Source organism: Camelina sativa, chromosome 14, assembly GCF_030686135.1.
Source record: "Camelina sativa cultivar CO46 ecotype springtype chromosome 14, ASM3068613v1".
Taxonomy (NCBI): Eukaryota; Viridiplantae; Streptophyta; class Magnoliopsida; order Brassicales; family Brassicaceae; genus Camelina; species Camelina sativa.
Genome location: NC_141893.1, coordinates 29,200,129 through 29,213,904, shown reverse-complemented (window position 1 = coordinate 29,213,904; position 13,776 = coordinate 29,200,129). Strand labels below are relative to the sequence as shown.

The 13,776-nt window shown below is 34.7% G+C and overlaps 1 protein-coding gene and 1 long non-coding RNA gene across 3 annotated transcripts; one reads left to right on the top strand and one right to left on the bottom strand.

Annotated features, from left to right (window-relative positions):
• The first annotated feature begins 5,198 nt into the window (after positions 1-5,198).
• Positions 5,199-6,586, top strand: LOC104742520 (uncharacterized). 2 transcript variants are annotated; one of them, XR_015580967.1, is made up of 5 exons: positions 5,199-5,279; positions 5,363-5,390; positions 5,510-5,565; positions 5,709-5,808; positions 6,087-6,586. It is a non-coding gene; the product is annotated as an uncharacterized LOC104742520 (long non-coding RNA). The 2 variants fall into 2 exon arrangements; XR_760547.3 differs by lacking the exon at positions 5,363-5,390 and having other exon boundaries at positions 5,205-5,279.
• A 4,516-nt stretch (positions 6,587-11,102) lies between these two features.
• On the bottom strand, positions 11,103-13,336 carry LOC104742519 (methylthioribose kinase). Its single transcript, XM_010463532.3, has 6 exons — positions 12,951-13,336; positions 12,351-12,660; positions 12,082-12,256; positions 11,795-11,996; positions 11,475-11,689; positions 11,103-11,387 (listed from the first exon to the last, which is right to left on the bottom strand). Exons 1-6 carry the CDS (start codon positions 13,137-13,139, stop codon positions 11,219-11,221), a joined length of 1,260 nt encoding a protein of 419 aa, XP_010461834.1. The 5' UTR covers positions 13,140-13,336; the 3' UTR covers positions 11,103-11,218.
• Between the last annotated feature and the right edge of the window lie 440 nt (positions 13,337-13,776).

Genomic DNA, 13,776 nt, shown 5'->3' with positions numbered 1-13,776 from the left:
TTGCACCTTGGCGAGTTTCTATCCTTTCTAATCCGGCTGAGTGATCCTCAAATTTGGGCGTATCAAGTGGTATCAGAGCCACTCAACTGGTATTTGTCTGTTTCATCTTCTCATCTATCTATTTTTCATCTTCTATCTTTTTCTATCTTTTTCTTTCTTTCATATTATATCTATTCATCTTCTTTCAAACAAAACAAAAAAAAAAAAAAAAAAAAAAACAGGAAAAAAGAAAAAAAAAAGAAAGAAAAAAAAAACAACAAAAAAAAAAGAGGAAAAAAAAATGTATAATGATTGTCGAGATTATGGGATCATCGAAGATGGAGTGTTTGGGATTCCAAATCTACAATTTCAAGCACTTATGGGAGAGATGTGAAAGTCGTGGAAGTTTGAGATGAATGCCATCTACAAAAGGTTGGATGAAGTTCAAGCGGAAGCACAACCGAGACGACCACAAATGTTGCATCATAGAAGAGAAATAGATCAACCTAAAGTAGCAAGGGCTGATGATTATTACAGTAGTCAATCCTCAAGAGGGAGTCACATGAGACCAAGAAGTGCTAGAGAAGCAAGAGGAAGAGTGGATGATAACATGGGTTTTTTGGAAGTTGAAGATTCCTACCTTTCAAGGCAAGAGCGACCCAGATTCATATCTAGAGTGGGAGAAAAAGATTGAGTCAACTTTAAGTTGTCAAAACTATTGTGAGATGAAGAAGGTACGAGTTGCAGCCACTGGATTTTGTGATTATGCTATTACTTGGTGGGATCAGTTGGTGATAAGCAGGAGGAGAAAGGGAGACCACCCCATTGACCCTTGGGCAGAATTGAAGTCTATGTTGAGGAAGCGATTTGTTCCCCACCATCACCATCGTGGTTCAAATCATATTCTAAGGAGAACTTCTAAACCAACTGATGGAGCGTCTACTGTCACGACAAGTTACCAACGAGAAACGATGTCTCTTGTTTTTAAGGAAGAAGAAGCTGCTTTTGTTTCGTTACCATCACCAAAGGAGCGCAAGGAATTGCTAGTTCAGGATAATCTGTTGAAAATAATAAATTCATCGAGTGAGAAAACAGAAGCAGAGGAACCAAGGCTGAAAGAGATCAGAAAATATCAGAGTGAGGAAGCTGCAAAGGAAGGCATGTTCATCAACAACCTTGGCAGTATGGATGATTCACCTAATGCACCAACAAAGAGAGAAAAGTCAACGGTACACTTCTGGTCAAGTAAGACGAGCAAGTTTTGGATCTTGAAGGAAAAAAGAAAGGTCTCACAGAAAGGGGTGCATTTCTGCTTCATGGTATGCAATATGGACTCATATATTCTCTCAAAGAGAAGCCACCAGAATCACTTCAATACTTTCCAACCCATGGTCTTACAGTTTCGAGGACGAAACTTTTTCAAGAGGAGGGGTATGATATGATCATGAGATCATCCAAGCAACAACATCCTCTTGCTGGACTAGTGAGTCATATCTAGCATCCATTGGAGTTGGGAATATCAGCAGCCTTCCACAACTGTTGTGCGACCCCTCAATCCATCAAATCTCCCTTGTTTCACCTTGCACTTTGGCGAGTTTCTATCCTTTCTAATCCGGCTGAGTGATCCTCAAATTTGGGCGTATCACGCGGTTCTTGGGGTTGACTCATGGTAACCATACTGTGAGGGAGCTGGACGCAGAGTCCAGTCGACTTGTGGGGTATGCAGGTCGGGCTTTGGAGCCAGATTCGGCTCAGGTGTGGAGGTTCTTGTTGGCTCTACGTGATGATTTGAGGATTCAGTGCAGAGTGAGGAGCTATGCTACGAGAGCAGCTGGTGGAGACTGCAGCTGGGATAGAGGATGACTTGAGGCCACAGGTAGTGGTGGTCAGTCCTCCGGTGCAACCGAAGCGGACTCAGTCTCATATTATTTCTAACAAGGGCGGCAAGCCTGCGCAGGGGCAGAAGCGGAATTTTGATACTATGCAGAGATCGGGGTCTAGTGGTGCAAGATGCTTCTAGTGTGGGAGTTTGGAGCACAGGGTGGCGAGTTTTCCACAAAGGGGCAACCAGCCAGCACCGCCATTGACTCGAGTGTTTTACCACTGTAGAGAGGCGGAGCATCTTTGATCGCCGTGTCCTAAGCTACATCCGATGGCTGTGGCGGCAATGCAGACAGGAGTGCAGCAGACGGGACATACAATGTTGCCTTTGCCAGTGGCACCGCGTGTATTCACGACAGTGGAGGCGGGAGGAACCAGTTCTAACGCGATCACGGGTATAATTTCTAAACTTGACTTTGTGTTTTTCTGTTATTTTTTTATTTTACGTTTGTCTATGATGAATGTTAGGGTTCTTAGTGCATAAAGTTTGTGTAGGTTATTGGTGGGAGTTTTTCCATCTCATGTGTTGTTCGACTCCGGAGCTACTCATTGTTTCGTTACCCTAGATTGTGTCGAGAGGGGCAACATTCTTGAAGATCCTGGAGAACGGTTCAGTAAAGTTAAGGTTGCTGGAGGCAGGATTATCCAGGTCTATGGACGGGCTAGAGATGTAGTCGATGCCGGCAGATCTGGTTATCAATCATGTGGAGCTGTATGATGTGATTTTGGGCATGAATTGGTTGCATCGGTATGGGATCACTAGATATTAGGATTAAAAAAAATATTGGGTCGGGTTGTTTCAATAATTAAATATGTAACTAAGTTAGACAAAGTTTAATCCTATATTTAAGCTAACATTATCTAAAAAATTTTAACTAACATAAATCCAGAAAAAAATATTCTGGCTAATCTTATTTTGATTTTATAAATTATTTTTTAGTTAATAGTTATTGTTATCAATAGTAAATAAGTTCATTAGTATCTGAAATTAATTTTAAAATTACAATTATCTCATTTAAAATAAATTATTTTTTTTTTTTAAATATATTTCGTTGTTATTTAAGGACAAAAAGTCATTTTGTGCATTAATTAAGATATTTTCCAATAATTGAATAATTTAGTGTAGATTTCAAATTACTTCTAATTTTAAAATTAGGACACACTATCAAATTATTCCATTAATATTTGGTTACATAAGTTTTCGTGATAAAAAACTTAAATGTGAGAAATGAAAATAATTGTTAGCAAGCAAATGACATTTTGCAGACCAAAAAAAAAGATTTAATTCATCGATTCTAAAGATAGGCTTTTGCAAATAGAATGCTTGTTATTCATCGATCCATCTTTTTCATAAATTTTATATCGAATATCTACTATTTTCTTTGATTTTACGAGTTATTGGATTCATCTCTTTTGTATGCTTATGGGGATTATGGAGATAGATACAAAGTTACAAACTAAACCTAAGAGATAATTCGATATGTCTGGACGTCTTTAATAAGCCATTAATCTTTATTTTTTATACCCCTTAAATGTAATTAAAAAATGAGTGGCTTGATTAGATCATCCAGACTGCTTGTAAGCTTTGTAAATCATTCTGTTATACGAAGATGTCACCATGATTGTGCTGTGATGGCAAACCCCTAATTTTTTTTATTGAATTAATGAAGCAAAACTTTTAATTATCGAATTAAAATATATCCAAAATTATTGCTTATTCCATCCATCACATCAACATTTCCAATTTCAAACAATATAAAATGAGTTACAACGACCTTCTATTGGACTGTATATCTACAGCCACAAAATACCGTCGTTATCAATACCGTCGTTATCAATCGGCCATAGTCTTTATATATTACTAGAACTTACCCGATATTGATAGATTGATAGTGTACATAATAAGACATTTATTGATACTACTATCTCCGTCAGTTCCACGACCAAGCTCTATGATGAGAGGCAGGAGCGGATCTACGTCGATAATTTGATAGAGCGGATCTAAGATGTTTTTTTTTTAATAACTTTTATTAGGTTTCAGTACATTAACTTTTACTTTTATTAATTAACTATCGAAATTTTTTCAAGCATTAATTTAATAGTAACTTAGTAAACATATATTATCTATTTTGTAATTCATTTCATATTTTAGAATTAAAATCAATATATTTAGATTTGTGAATTCAAAATATTACATATAATTTGTGATTTGTAACTGAAAATTTGTGGAACTAAAATTTTCTAAATATATCTAATAGATGTAGACTATTGTTATTGTTATTATTTGAATGTAAAATATTATTCAATTAAAATAATTTTGTATAATAAATACTTCGTTAAGTTTATAAATTATCATCAAAAAAACGTTAAAACAAATAGTGGCGTTAAAACGATAGTCAAAGATCTTGTATATGATCGAGTGGAGAACCACATTGTTAGGCATTCATTGTAGCGGGAGTCGCATAAGTCTATTATCGAGCTGATGCGGTTAAGGACAATATAATTTAAAACTAATATAAATAATATTTTGTAAAAGTTTGATGACCTTTTGAATTTCATATTTTAAATACATTAGAAGTAAATAGCTATATTTATTAAATATTTATTTATTAATTTTGTTATTATTAATTATAGATATTTTGTGTCTCATACAAAAAAAATTTCTGGATCGGCTACTGATGAGAGGCACAACGGAGGAAAAAGACGGAATCATAAACTTCTCTGATGTTCTTCTGCTGTGTGATGAATGATGTCCATGGATCCAACAACATCGGAGAAGACAGCTTTGGTTTCGGATACACCTGAAAAGATACTCCACCGCGAATGCTCTGTTTTGACGGAGGATGCATGTATCAACGACGTTGGATTGGTCAAGTATAACAACTTGTGCGGTCGATCGATGATAAATCTTCTAGATCCTATTTAAGCTTGTTATATTTAATAACATTCACATAATGGTTATAAGTCAAGTATAAAACCAAAAGAAACTTATAGTTTCGTAAAGAAAAATTACAAAAAGATGAAACAAAAAAGATAACTAAATCAGATTATTTAAGAAAGAATTATTCAAATGTTAAGTTGGTTTATTACTCATATCTATAAATATTTTGAAAATTATTCAAATGTTTAGTGTTCTGGATAATTACAATTTACCCTTTGAATTTTATTTTTCGATTTTGAGTAAAAAGATAAAAAAAAAATACACATCAGCAAATTAAAATATACATCATTTTTTTTACACTGTCATTAATCAGTTTTTTTTCAGAAGCAGCACAGTTAAATTTTTCTACTTTATGTCAAAAAAGGTAAATCAAACAGTTTCCACTGTTCATAACCTGGAGGAGGATATGGCGCAATTGATTGATATGATGATGCTCGGAGGCGGAGGAGGAGGCGGGCTGGCGTTGTTTACTTTTGGGGTTTGAAACTTATTTTTTATTTTTAGGGTTTTCAATTTTGGCTCTTACAGATTAACTGACTGTCTTCTAATATCTATTTGCAGGTCGTGGTTTGAATAATAACGAAACGATGTAATTCAGACTTTAGGGATTTTATTAGGGTTTAAATATTTGGTTTGAGAATTTTTTTAGTGTTTATATTTCTTAGACTCTTGTTAATTAACGTTGATGGTTTCTTCTATGTTGTGCAGATCTGCAATGGTTTGAACTTTGAAGGTGTAGAAGAAGAAGACACTTAACGCTTAAGGTGATTTCGTTTCAATAATCCTTAGTGTAGTGTAGTAGACTGAGATATTTTGCTTTTGTTTCTTCTTCGTCTTATTGTTTTAAATCTTTATGGATCGGATTGGATGGACTTTGCTTATTGACTCTGTTTTGTTTACTCCACAGAAACGATGAATATTTGCTTAACTTTCTTCTAATGTTTGGAAGAATATGTTCCGTGGCTGAAGGGTATGTTTTGTTAAGCTGATCGTTTAGGTCAATTGAGGTTAGTTTCATCGATCTGCTTTCATATTTTTGCAATTAACCGACAAGTCTTCTAATGGCGGCTTTAGCAAAGACAACTTTAGTTACAAATACGAGAGCTGTATTTCATAGCTTCCATCATTGACCACCTGCTTCTTTTACATATTTTTTCATCATATGAATATTGAGAATCCTGGTGAAACAGCCATATTCATATCAGCGTTTTGTTCTTTTTCTCTCAGCTCATCATTTGTTTGTTTGTGTAAATCACTTAAAAATTACTTACTTTTCCTTTTTCAGCCTGTCTTGGTGTACATGTCTAAGGTGGATGGGAAGTTCCACTTCAGTCCTATTAGCGTCAACTAACTGAAGACTGAGATTTTGGTTCACTTTCGGCACCATATCCTCCGCCTCCTTTGGATCAATAATTGCGTCATATCCTCCTATGCTCTTCGAATCTAGGTCTCCCTTTTGGTTTTGGTATGCTCCTAAGTCTGCATTGGTTCAGAGTTCAGTATCCTGAAGATTATCAAGGCCTGTCATATGAGGACCTTAAGGAATTCAAGCAGACTAGATATGGTAATAAAAGTTGTGTGCCAATTGTCAAAAAAAAAAGACTATTAGTTGTGTGCCTATACAACATTAGTTTAACTTTTTACGGTAGGGATCCTAAATTGCTTCCATATATCATCATCATGCTAGTTGTGCTTGTATAGAGTATGTATCATCATCATGCTAGTTGTGCTTGTATAGAGTATGTATAAAACTATAAATTAATTAAGAAACACAGCTTATACAAATTGCCATCTTTCTATATAATATTGAATTGAGGCCATATAATACTTACACCGCTGACTTATGAAATATTTGTAAATTTATATTATTATAACTAAATATTTAAATGTACAATTGAAATATGAATATTACAATTATTATAACCAATAAAAAGTAATAATTATAGAGAAAGATTGATTTTTACACATTCTCACCAGAATGTGTTAAACATACAACACATGACGTTTAGGGGTTAGAGTTAGAGTTGGGGTTTAGGGTTTGAGATGTAGGGTTCAGATGAGTAACATTATTTTTTTTTGGTTTTGGTTCTAATGTGTTTTAATGTGTTTGGTTTAAGGTGGTAATATGGATATACTAATATTATTACCATTTGAATATTGTTTAAAAATTTTTTTGGTTATTTCCGGTTATGGGTCAGTTAGATTAATATATAACCATAAATAACTCAAAATATTTTGTAATTAAGTAGATTAGCCTAATATAACCGATAGTAAGCCGAATATAACCGAAATTAACCAAACATACCAATTCAAAAATACCAAATTGGAAAAATTATTTTTTTTGGTTCGGTTCGGTTTGGTCGGTTATTTAGTCATTCTAATTTGAGGGTTGGCTGAGTTATAGTAAAGTTATGGCTGAGTTATGCAATTGATATATTAATTTATTATATACCTTCTCGAGAATACTAAAAGTGTTGTTGGGGAGACGCAAACAATAATTATGTTTATTGTTAAGAACCACACGCGTAATAAATAAGATTTTAGCGATTTTTTATTTAAAATGAATTCAAAATTTGAATTTTAGTTTTTAAATTTTTTTTTTAATAAAAGTATTTCTCAAACAATTGACTGATATGGCTGAGTTATCAACATAAAACGGCTGTCTTATGAAATATAATTAAAATATAGAATGAAAAATGAATATTACAATCATTATAAGCAATAAAAAGTAATAATTATAGACAAAGATTGATTTTTACACAGTCTGATCTAAAATGTGTAAAACATTCAAAACATGGCATTTAGGGGTTATGGTTAGGGTTAGGGTTAGGGTTAGGGTTTGAGGTTTAGGGTTCATATTTTTAACATTATGGGTTTTAATATAACAGTTTGGTTTTGGTTATATTGTGTTTGGTTTAAGGTGGTAATTTGGATATACTAATATGATAACCATTTAAAAATTTAAAAATTTTGAAATTACTTTTTGGTTATTTCCGGTTATGGGTCGGTTAGATGAATATATAACCATAAATAATCCAAATGTTATCCAAATTAGGTCGATTAATTTAATATAACCGATAGCAAGCCGAATATAACCGTAATTAACCGAAAATAATGGAAAAAATAGTTTCCGGTTCGGTTCGGTTTGGTCGGTTATTTAGTCATTCTAATTTGAGGGTTGGCTGAGTTATTGTAAAATTATGGCTGAGTTATCGTTTAGGGTCTTCTCAATAATATGAAAACATATTCTTCTTTCTTTCCTAGGTCTTTTGTTCTATCAGATTCCTAATAAGTATTAAAATGTATCTCGATGTCACAAAAAGTGTTCTTAGGGAAGCTAGAAAAATCACTAATTCTGTGTCTGCTCAAATCCACACGCATAATAAATTCATAAAGTGAGCTTTTTATCACAAGATATTATTGCAAATAATTAAATAATTATTATTCGAATTTAGAATTTTTTTTTAAAAGTATTTCTCCAACAATTGAATATTAAAATTATTATAACTCAAAATTAAAATTTAGAATGGAAATATGTCTATTATTTCCGGTTCGGTTCGGTTTGGTCGGGTTGGGGTCTTCTCAATAATATGAAAACGTATTCTTCTTTCTTTCTTGGGTCTTTTGTTCTGTCAGATTCCTAATAAGTATTAAAACGTCTCTCGATGTCACAAAAAGTATTGTTAGGGAAGCGCAAAAAATCACTAATTCTGTGTCTGCTCAAATCCACACGCATAATAAATTCATCAAGTGAGTTTTTTATCACAAGATATTATTGCAAATAATTAAATAATTATTATTCGAATTTAGAATTTTATTTTTCTAAAAGTATTTCTCCAACAATTGAATATTAAAATTATTATAACCCAAAAGTTAAATTTAGGATGGAAATATGTCTATTATTAGGTTAACTGATGGTTTCCCGCCAAAATATCGGTTTACGGCTGAGTTATAATCATTACGGGAAAACGAAAGGTCATGTGACGGCTGAGTTATAGTGAGTTATGGCTGAATTATCACAAATAACAATCTGAAAGTAAATGGATGATATATATGACTTTACGACTGAGTTATAATATTTACGGGAAAACGAAAGGTCATGTGACGGCTGAGTTATAGTGAGTTATGACTGAGTTATCACAAGAAACAATTTGAAAGTAAATGAATGATATATATGACTTGACGGCTGAGTTATGATATTTACAGGAAAACGAAAGGTCTCGTCAATTCATGTTACGGCTGAGTTATAGTGTTTTATGGCTGAGTTATCACAAGAAACAATATGAAAGTAAATGGCTGATATATATGACTTTACGACTGAGTTATGATATTTACGGGAAAACGAAAGGTCTCGTCGATTCATGTGATGGCTGAGTTATAGTGATTTATAAATCCTTAATGGCTGATATATCGGAGTCGTCGAAAACATTATATCGGGTTGAAAATTCATCGTCTTCTTCTTCGTCAGATGCTACTTCGACAACTTCTTCTTCTTCTTGGTTTTCTTTGTCAACGATCTTACCATAATCAAAACAAGTGCCTTCAAATCCCCCACCGTACACTTCGTATGTAGATTCTACTTTCGAGTCACTGCTTGGCCGAATCATACTTCCTCTAGCTCCACTAGTTTCTGTAGACTCTTTTGCCGAAAACTCTACACAGAGACGTAGATGATCGTGTGTTGTGCCTCCATCTATCTGCACAACTATACACCCTCTATGGTCGGTGTTAAATACATATCTCTGTGTCTTTACCCAATTACTGGAAACAACTAGAACCGGAACTGGATCTATGAAAAAAAATGAAGAAGAAGGTGAAGAAGAAGGTGAAGAAGAAGTAGAAGAACAAGGTGAAGAAGAAGTAGAAGAACAAGTAGAATAAGAAGGTAAATAGTTCACTTATCAACCAGTTGAAGAACAAGAGTCGAACGACGTTTCGTATTTCCGGAGAAAAAAATGATGACATGGAATGCTGACATGGATGCTGCGTCCGACGTGACAATTCAGCCATCAAACAAATAATAACTCAGCCTAAATAAAACTCAGCCATCAAACAAACTGTAACTAAGTCACAACATGAAAAACATTACAGTAATTAAAAAGCAAAAAAATTGCTGCCAAATTCAGCCGCTTCATCAACTGAAAATATGTAACTCAGCCATATCGTTTAATAAGTCAGTCGTAACTGAATAACATTCTAGTAATTAATCTTTTGCTACTAAGTCAGCCGTCGAATGGCTGAGTTGTACGATAAGTCAGCCTATTTCGGCTGAGTTGTACGATAAGTCAGCCTATCACGGCTGAGTTGTACGATAAGTCAGCCTATCACGGTGAGTTGTACGATAACTCAGCTAGTCGGAAAATGGTAACTCAGCCGTGTCGTAGTGATAACTCAGCCAAAATTTTAACAACTCAACCATCGGGTGAAAACTCAGCCGTAACTCAGGACGGCTGAGTTAGAGCGTAACTCAGCTAGATTTTGATAAGTCAGCCGTAACGCTTGGCTGAGTTATGCTCTAACTCAGCCAGATTTTGATAAGTCAGCCAGATTTTAATAAGTCAGCTGTAACGCTTGGCTGAGCTATGCTCTATCTCAGCCGTCCGCTCTTACTCAAATGTTTTTTTCCATAGCTCAGCCGGAATATACCTATAACTCAGCCGCAACATACCTTTGTAACGCGTTATGGCTGAGTTATTGTTACACGTCAGCGTTTTTGACGTGGCGTCTGACGAGGCAATGACATTTTTGTAATTACGTTTTTTTCGGTAACATAAAATAAAGGCATGCTGGGTATTTTGAAAATACCCGAAATATTCTAGTAATAAAATCTTTGTTTGTAGATTCTGGTAATATTACCTAATTTGGATAACATTTGAGTAAATCACCCATTATTTAATTTAATTGCATGCAACGGTACAAGATCCTTATTATGATTTATAACTACTGTTCTTTTATTTCATGTTTGTCTCCAACTATAGAAGAATCGAAATGGTTTATGTCTTGTGCTAAGGTTTGGCTTTAAAGCAATGGTTTATGTCTTGTGCCACTAGCTTGGACCGTGCACGTGGTATTGGTGCTGATTAGTGGTCACAAACAGTAAACCAGTAGACTGTAGAAGCCAAATTATATAAAGATAAGTAAGATAACCTTTAAAGTTTCATTGTTTATATATTTTACCAAAATGCATTATTTGGTATCTTCATCATCATAAACAAACCCACTAAATTAAACGTTCAAAGTCAAGAAATTCAGTATTTAGTATAGGGGCACAAAGGATTTAAAAATTTGTGTTACATTTTACTTTTCAAAATCTCCATTTTATTATTGCATTTTGATAATTTTCTTGGCAATTAACTCCACCAAGATCAAAACAAGGCTTTCAAGTACTTGAGAAGAAGAACAAAATAAAAAGACTTTTTAGATTTGTTGTTGAATTGCTGAAACAACTTCACCGATACACTTAAACTTTCTCCTTTCCTTGAGAAGCATCTTCCCAAACTCGAGTGCACTTCTCTCGCAAACCGCTCTTGCCTTATCTTCTTCAATCGATTCAAAGTCCTCAACATGTGCCACACCCACGATTCTCCTGTCAACATATCAAGACAACACTGTCAACAACATTTTCGAGTTTATATGATCGACAATGAAATCTCGTGGTGTAAGATTCTCTCACCTAATCATCTTTGCAGCGCCGAATCCGAGTGAGTCATGCAACAAATTCTTCATGTAGTTTTCTTGAACAAGCTGCAAAACCTCGGCATCGTTATAGATATCTGCAAGGTATGCTTCACCAGGTCCATCTTTGTTTTGATCCCATAGCGCAATAAACCTTTTGTGAAACAGATCCCAAGTTTGCTCAATGGTTCTCAGGATCCAATTCTTGTATTCCTGTATTGTAGAGTTAGCTTGGTTTAAACCGAGGTGCTTGCAACCATGTAGACAATGAGAAGATAGAAAAAAACTGGAAATCAGAATTCTGAATATAATGCTTACTTTTCGATCATTTCCTTGAGCGGCATGTCCATCTTGTGCAAAGAAAGCTAGTATCAAGTTACCAAGATAAGCTCCAATGTCGAAACCCATCGGTCCATAAAACGAAAACTCTGGATCTATAACTTGTGTCGAATCTTGAGTAACCATGACAGAACCAGTGTGAAGATCACCATGTATTAAAGCTTGAGCTCTTTCACAGAACCTAACAACAGAATACACAAGGGGTGGTTTAGAGATAACAGCAAGTTGTAATGAAAAAATCCCGGGGAAATGGGCAAAAAACATACATGGATTTTAGCTCTGCAACTTCGAGCTTCAGGGCACTGTCTTCACGCACAGCCTTGGCATCATCATCGAGATAAGGTGAAGTCCAACGATTAAAAGTGGAAACTCTATATGGGTCCGAAAACACAACTTGTTCCGTTAATCGGCATAACTCCACATTACCACAAAATTCAGTGACTACACAAACACAAAAGATACACTCATTTTCAGGCAACAACAGAAACGTTGAATAGTAATAATTCCACATCAAAACATGTAAAGAGTTAAGAACCTGCTCTTCGGTGCTCTGTGGTATCGTGAAAGAGGAGCGAAGTGAAGAAGAGAGTTTTGGCCATGTAATCAGACATGTGGTCAGCAAGGAACGGATACTCAATTCCAGCAATGAGTCCTTTGCGGAGAATGATATGAGGAGGCTCGAGGTATCTCATTCCGATCAAAGCCATTGTTCTGTCAAAATGGTAGACTTCAGGAACATGATCCGGTGATAAAGATCCATGCTTTCTCAAAGTTGTTGCTTCAAAATAAGCTCTTTCTTTCGTCATTGGCCAAGACTCACCGATACAGCGAATATATGGAAGTGCCTGTCACATATATATAAATAGGACTTCTTGAAAAATCAAAACTTGGAAGTCAAAGCTTGTTCATTTTAGCCTCTAGATGAAAGTAAAGCAAAACCCTTAAAATATGGGAGACAAATTGAATGACAATCTCATCACAATTAGGTCAAAGATAGGCATTTGCAGACAACAGAGATAAACCCTAAATTCCTAATCCATAGATATTTTTCCAGGGTTTGTTTGGGGTGAAGCAAAGAGATACGAATCTATAATTAATGGTTAGATTGATGAAATAAGAAGAAGCAAAACAAAACCTGTTTGATGACAAGAGAGCCAGAGGATCCGACAACGATGAAAACGAAATTGAGATTGCCATCTCCAACTTCTTTGATAACCAAATCATCATCGGCAGCTCCACCAATCTTGGAGGAGAGAGCAGGAGTTGCTTTTATGTACTCTACGAGAGACTTCTCGTTCAATGGCGCAAACTCTCCAAAAGACATCTTTGCGCTTCTCTGCTTCAGTGAGAGAGAGAGAGAGAGAGAGAGAGAGACAGAGAGAGAGAGGGATGAAATCACGTTTTAAAGGTTCGATTTTTTGCAAAAGATTCTCAATTTGGTTTTTGTTTCACATCTTTGATTTTTCTGAAAGTGACCAATAATTGAAACGGCAATACTCACGCTTTGTATGTTTTAAAGTTGGGGGTGAAATTTACTGCTCAAACAAGGAAAAATAAAATTAGGCTGATTGCAAAACTAGACCCCTAATTTAAGTCAATTGCAAAACTGACTACTTTTTTTTCTCTCCAATATTTGCCACTTTTTCCCAATTAAATCTTTATGTGTTTATTGTATTCACAAAAATACCATTATTTCTAATTTATTTGAATTTCTTGCGAAAATGTTTATTACATCCATATCCTCATCTTTTTCTTTTATTTACGGTTGTGCCACCACCATCAATTTTCCAACAACCATGAACAACCAAATTTGAAGCTCTTAATGCTTCAACAACCTGAATTTGTGAGCTTAAATAACATCTAATGCTATGAGAACTTCATTTTCTTTCATCTCCTCTCTATTTTAATCCAAGAAAATTTGAAAGTGTGTTCATCTTGTTATATGTCATGATTCTTGGATA

Excerpts from the sequence above, each read along its gene's own strand:
- LOC104742519 (XM_010463532.3), bottom strand. The coding sequence starts at position 13,139 with ATGTCTTTTGGAGAGTTTGCGCCATTGAACGAGAAGTCTCTCGTAGAG. Across the intron at positions 12,661-12,950 it reads GCTCTCTTGTCATCAAACAG|GCACTTCCATATATTCGCTG; the intron begins GTTTTGTTTTGC and ends TATATGTGACAG. Across the intron at positions 11,690-11,794 it reads CTCAAGGAAATGATCGAAAA|GAATACAAGAATTGGATCCT; the intron begins GTAAGCATTATA and ends TCTACAATACAG.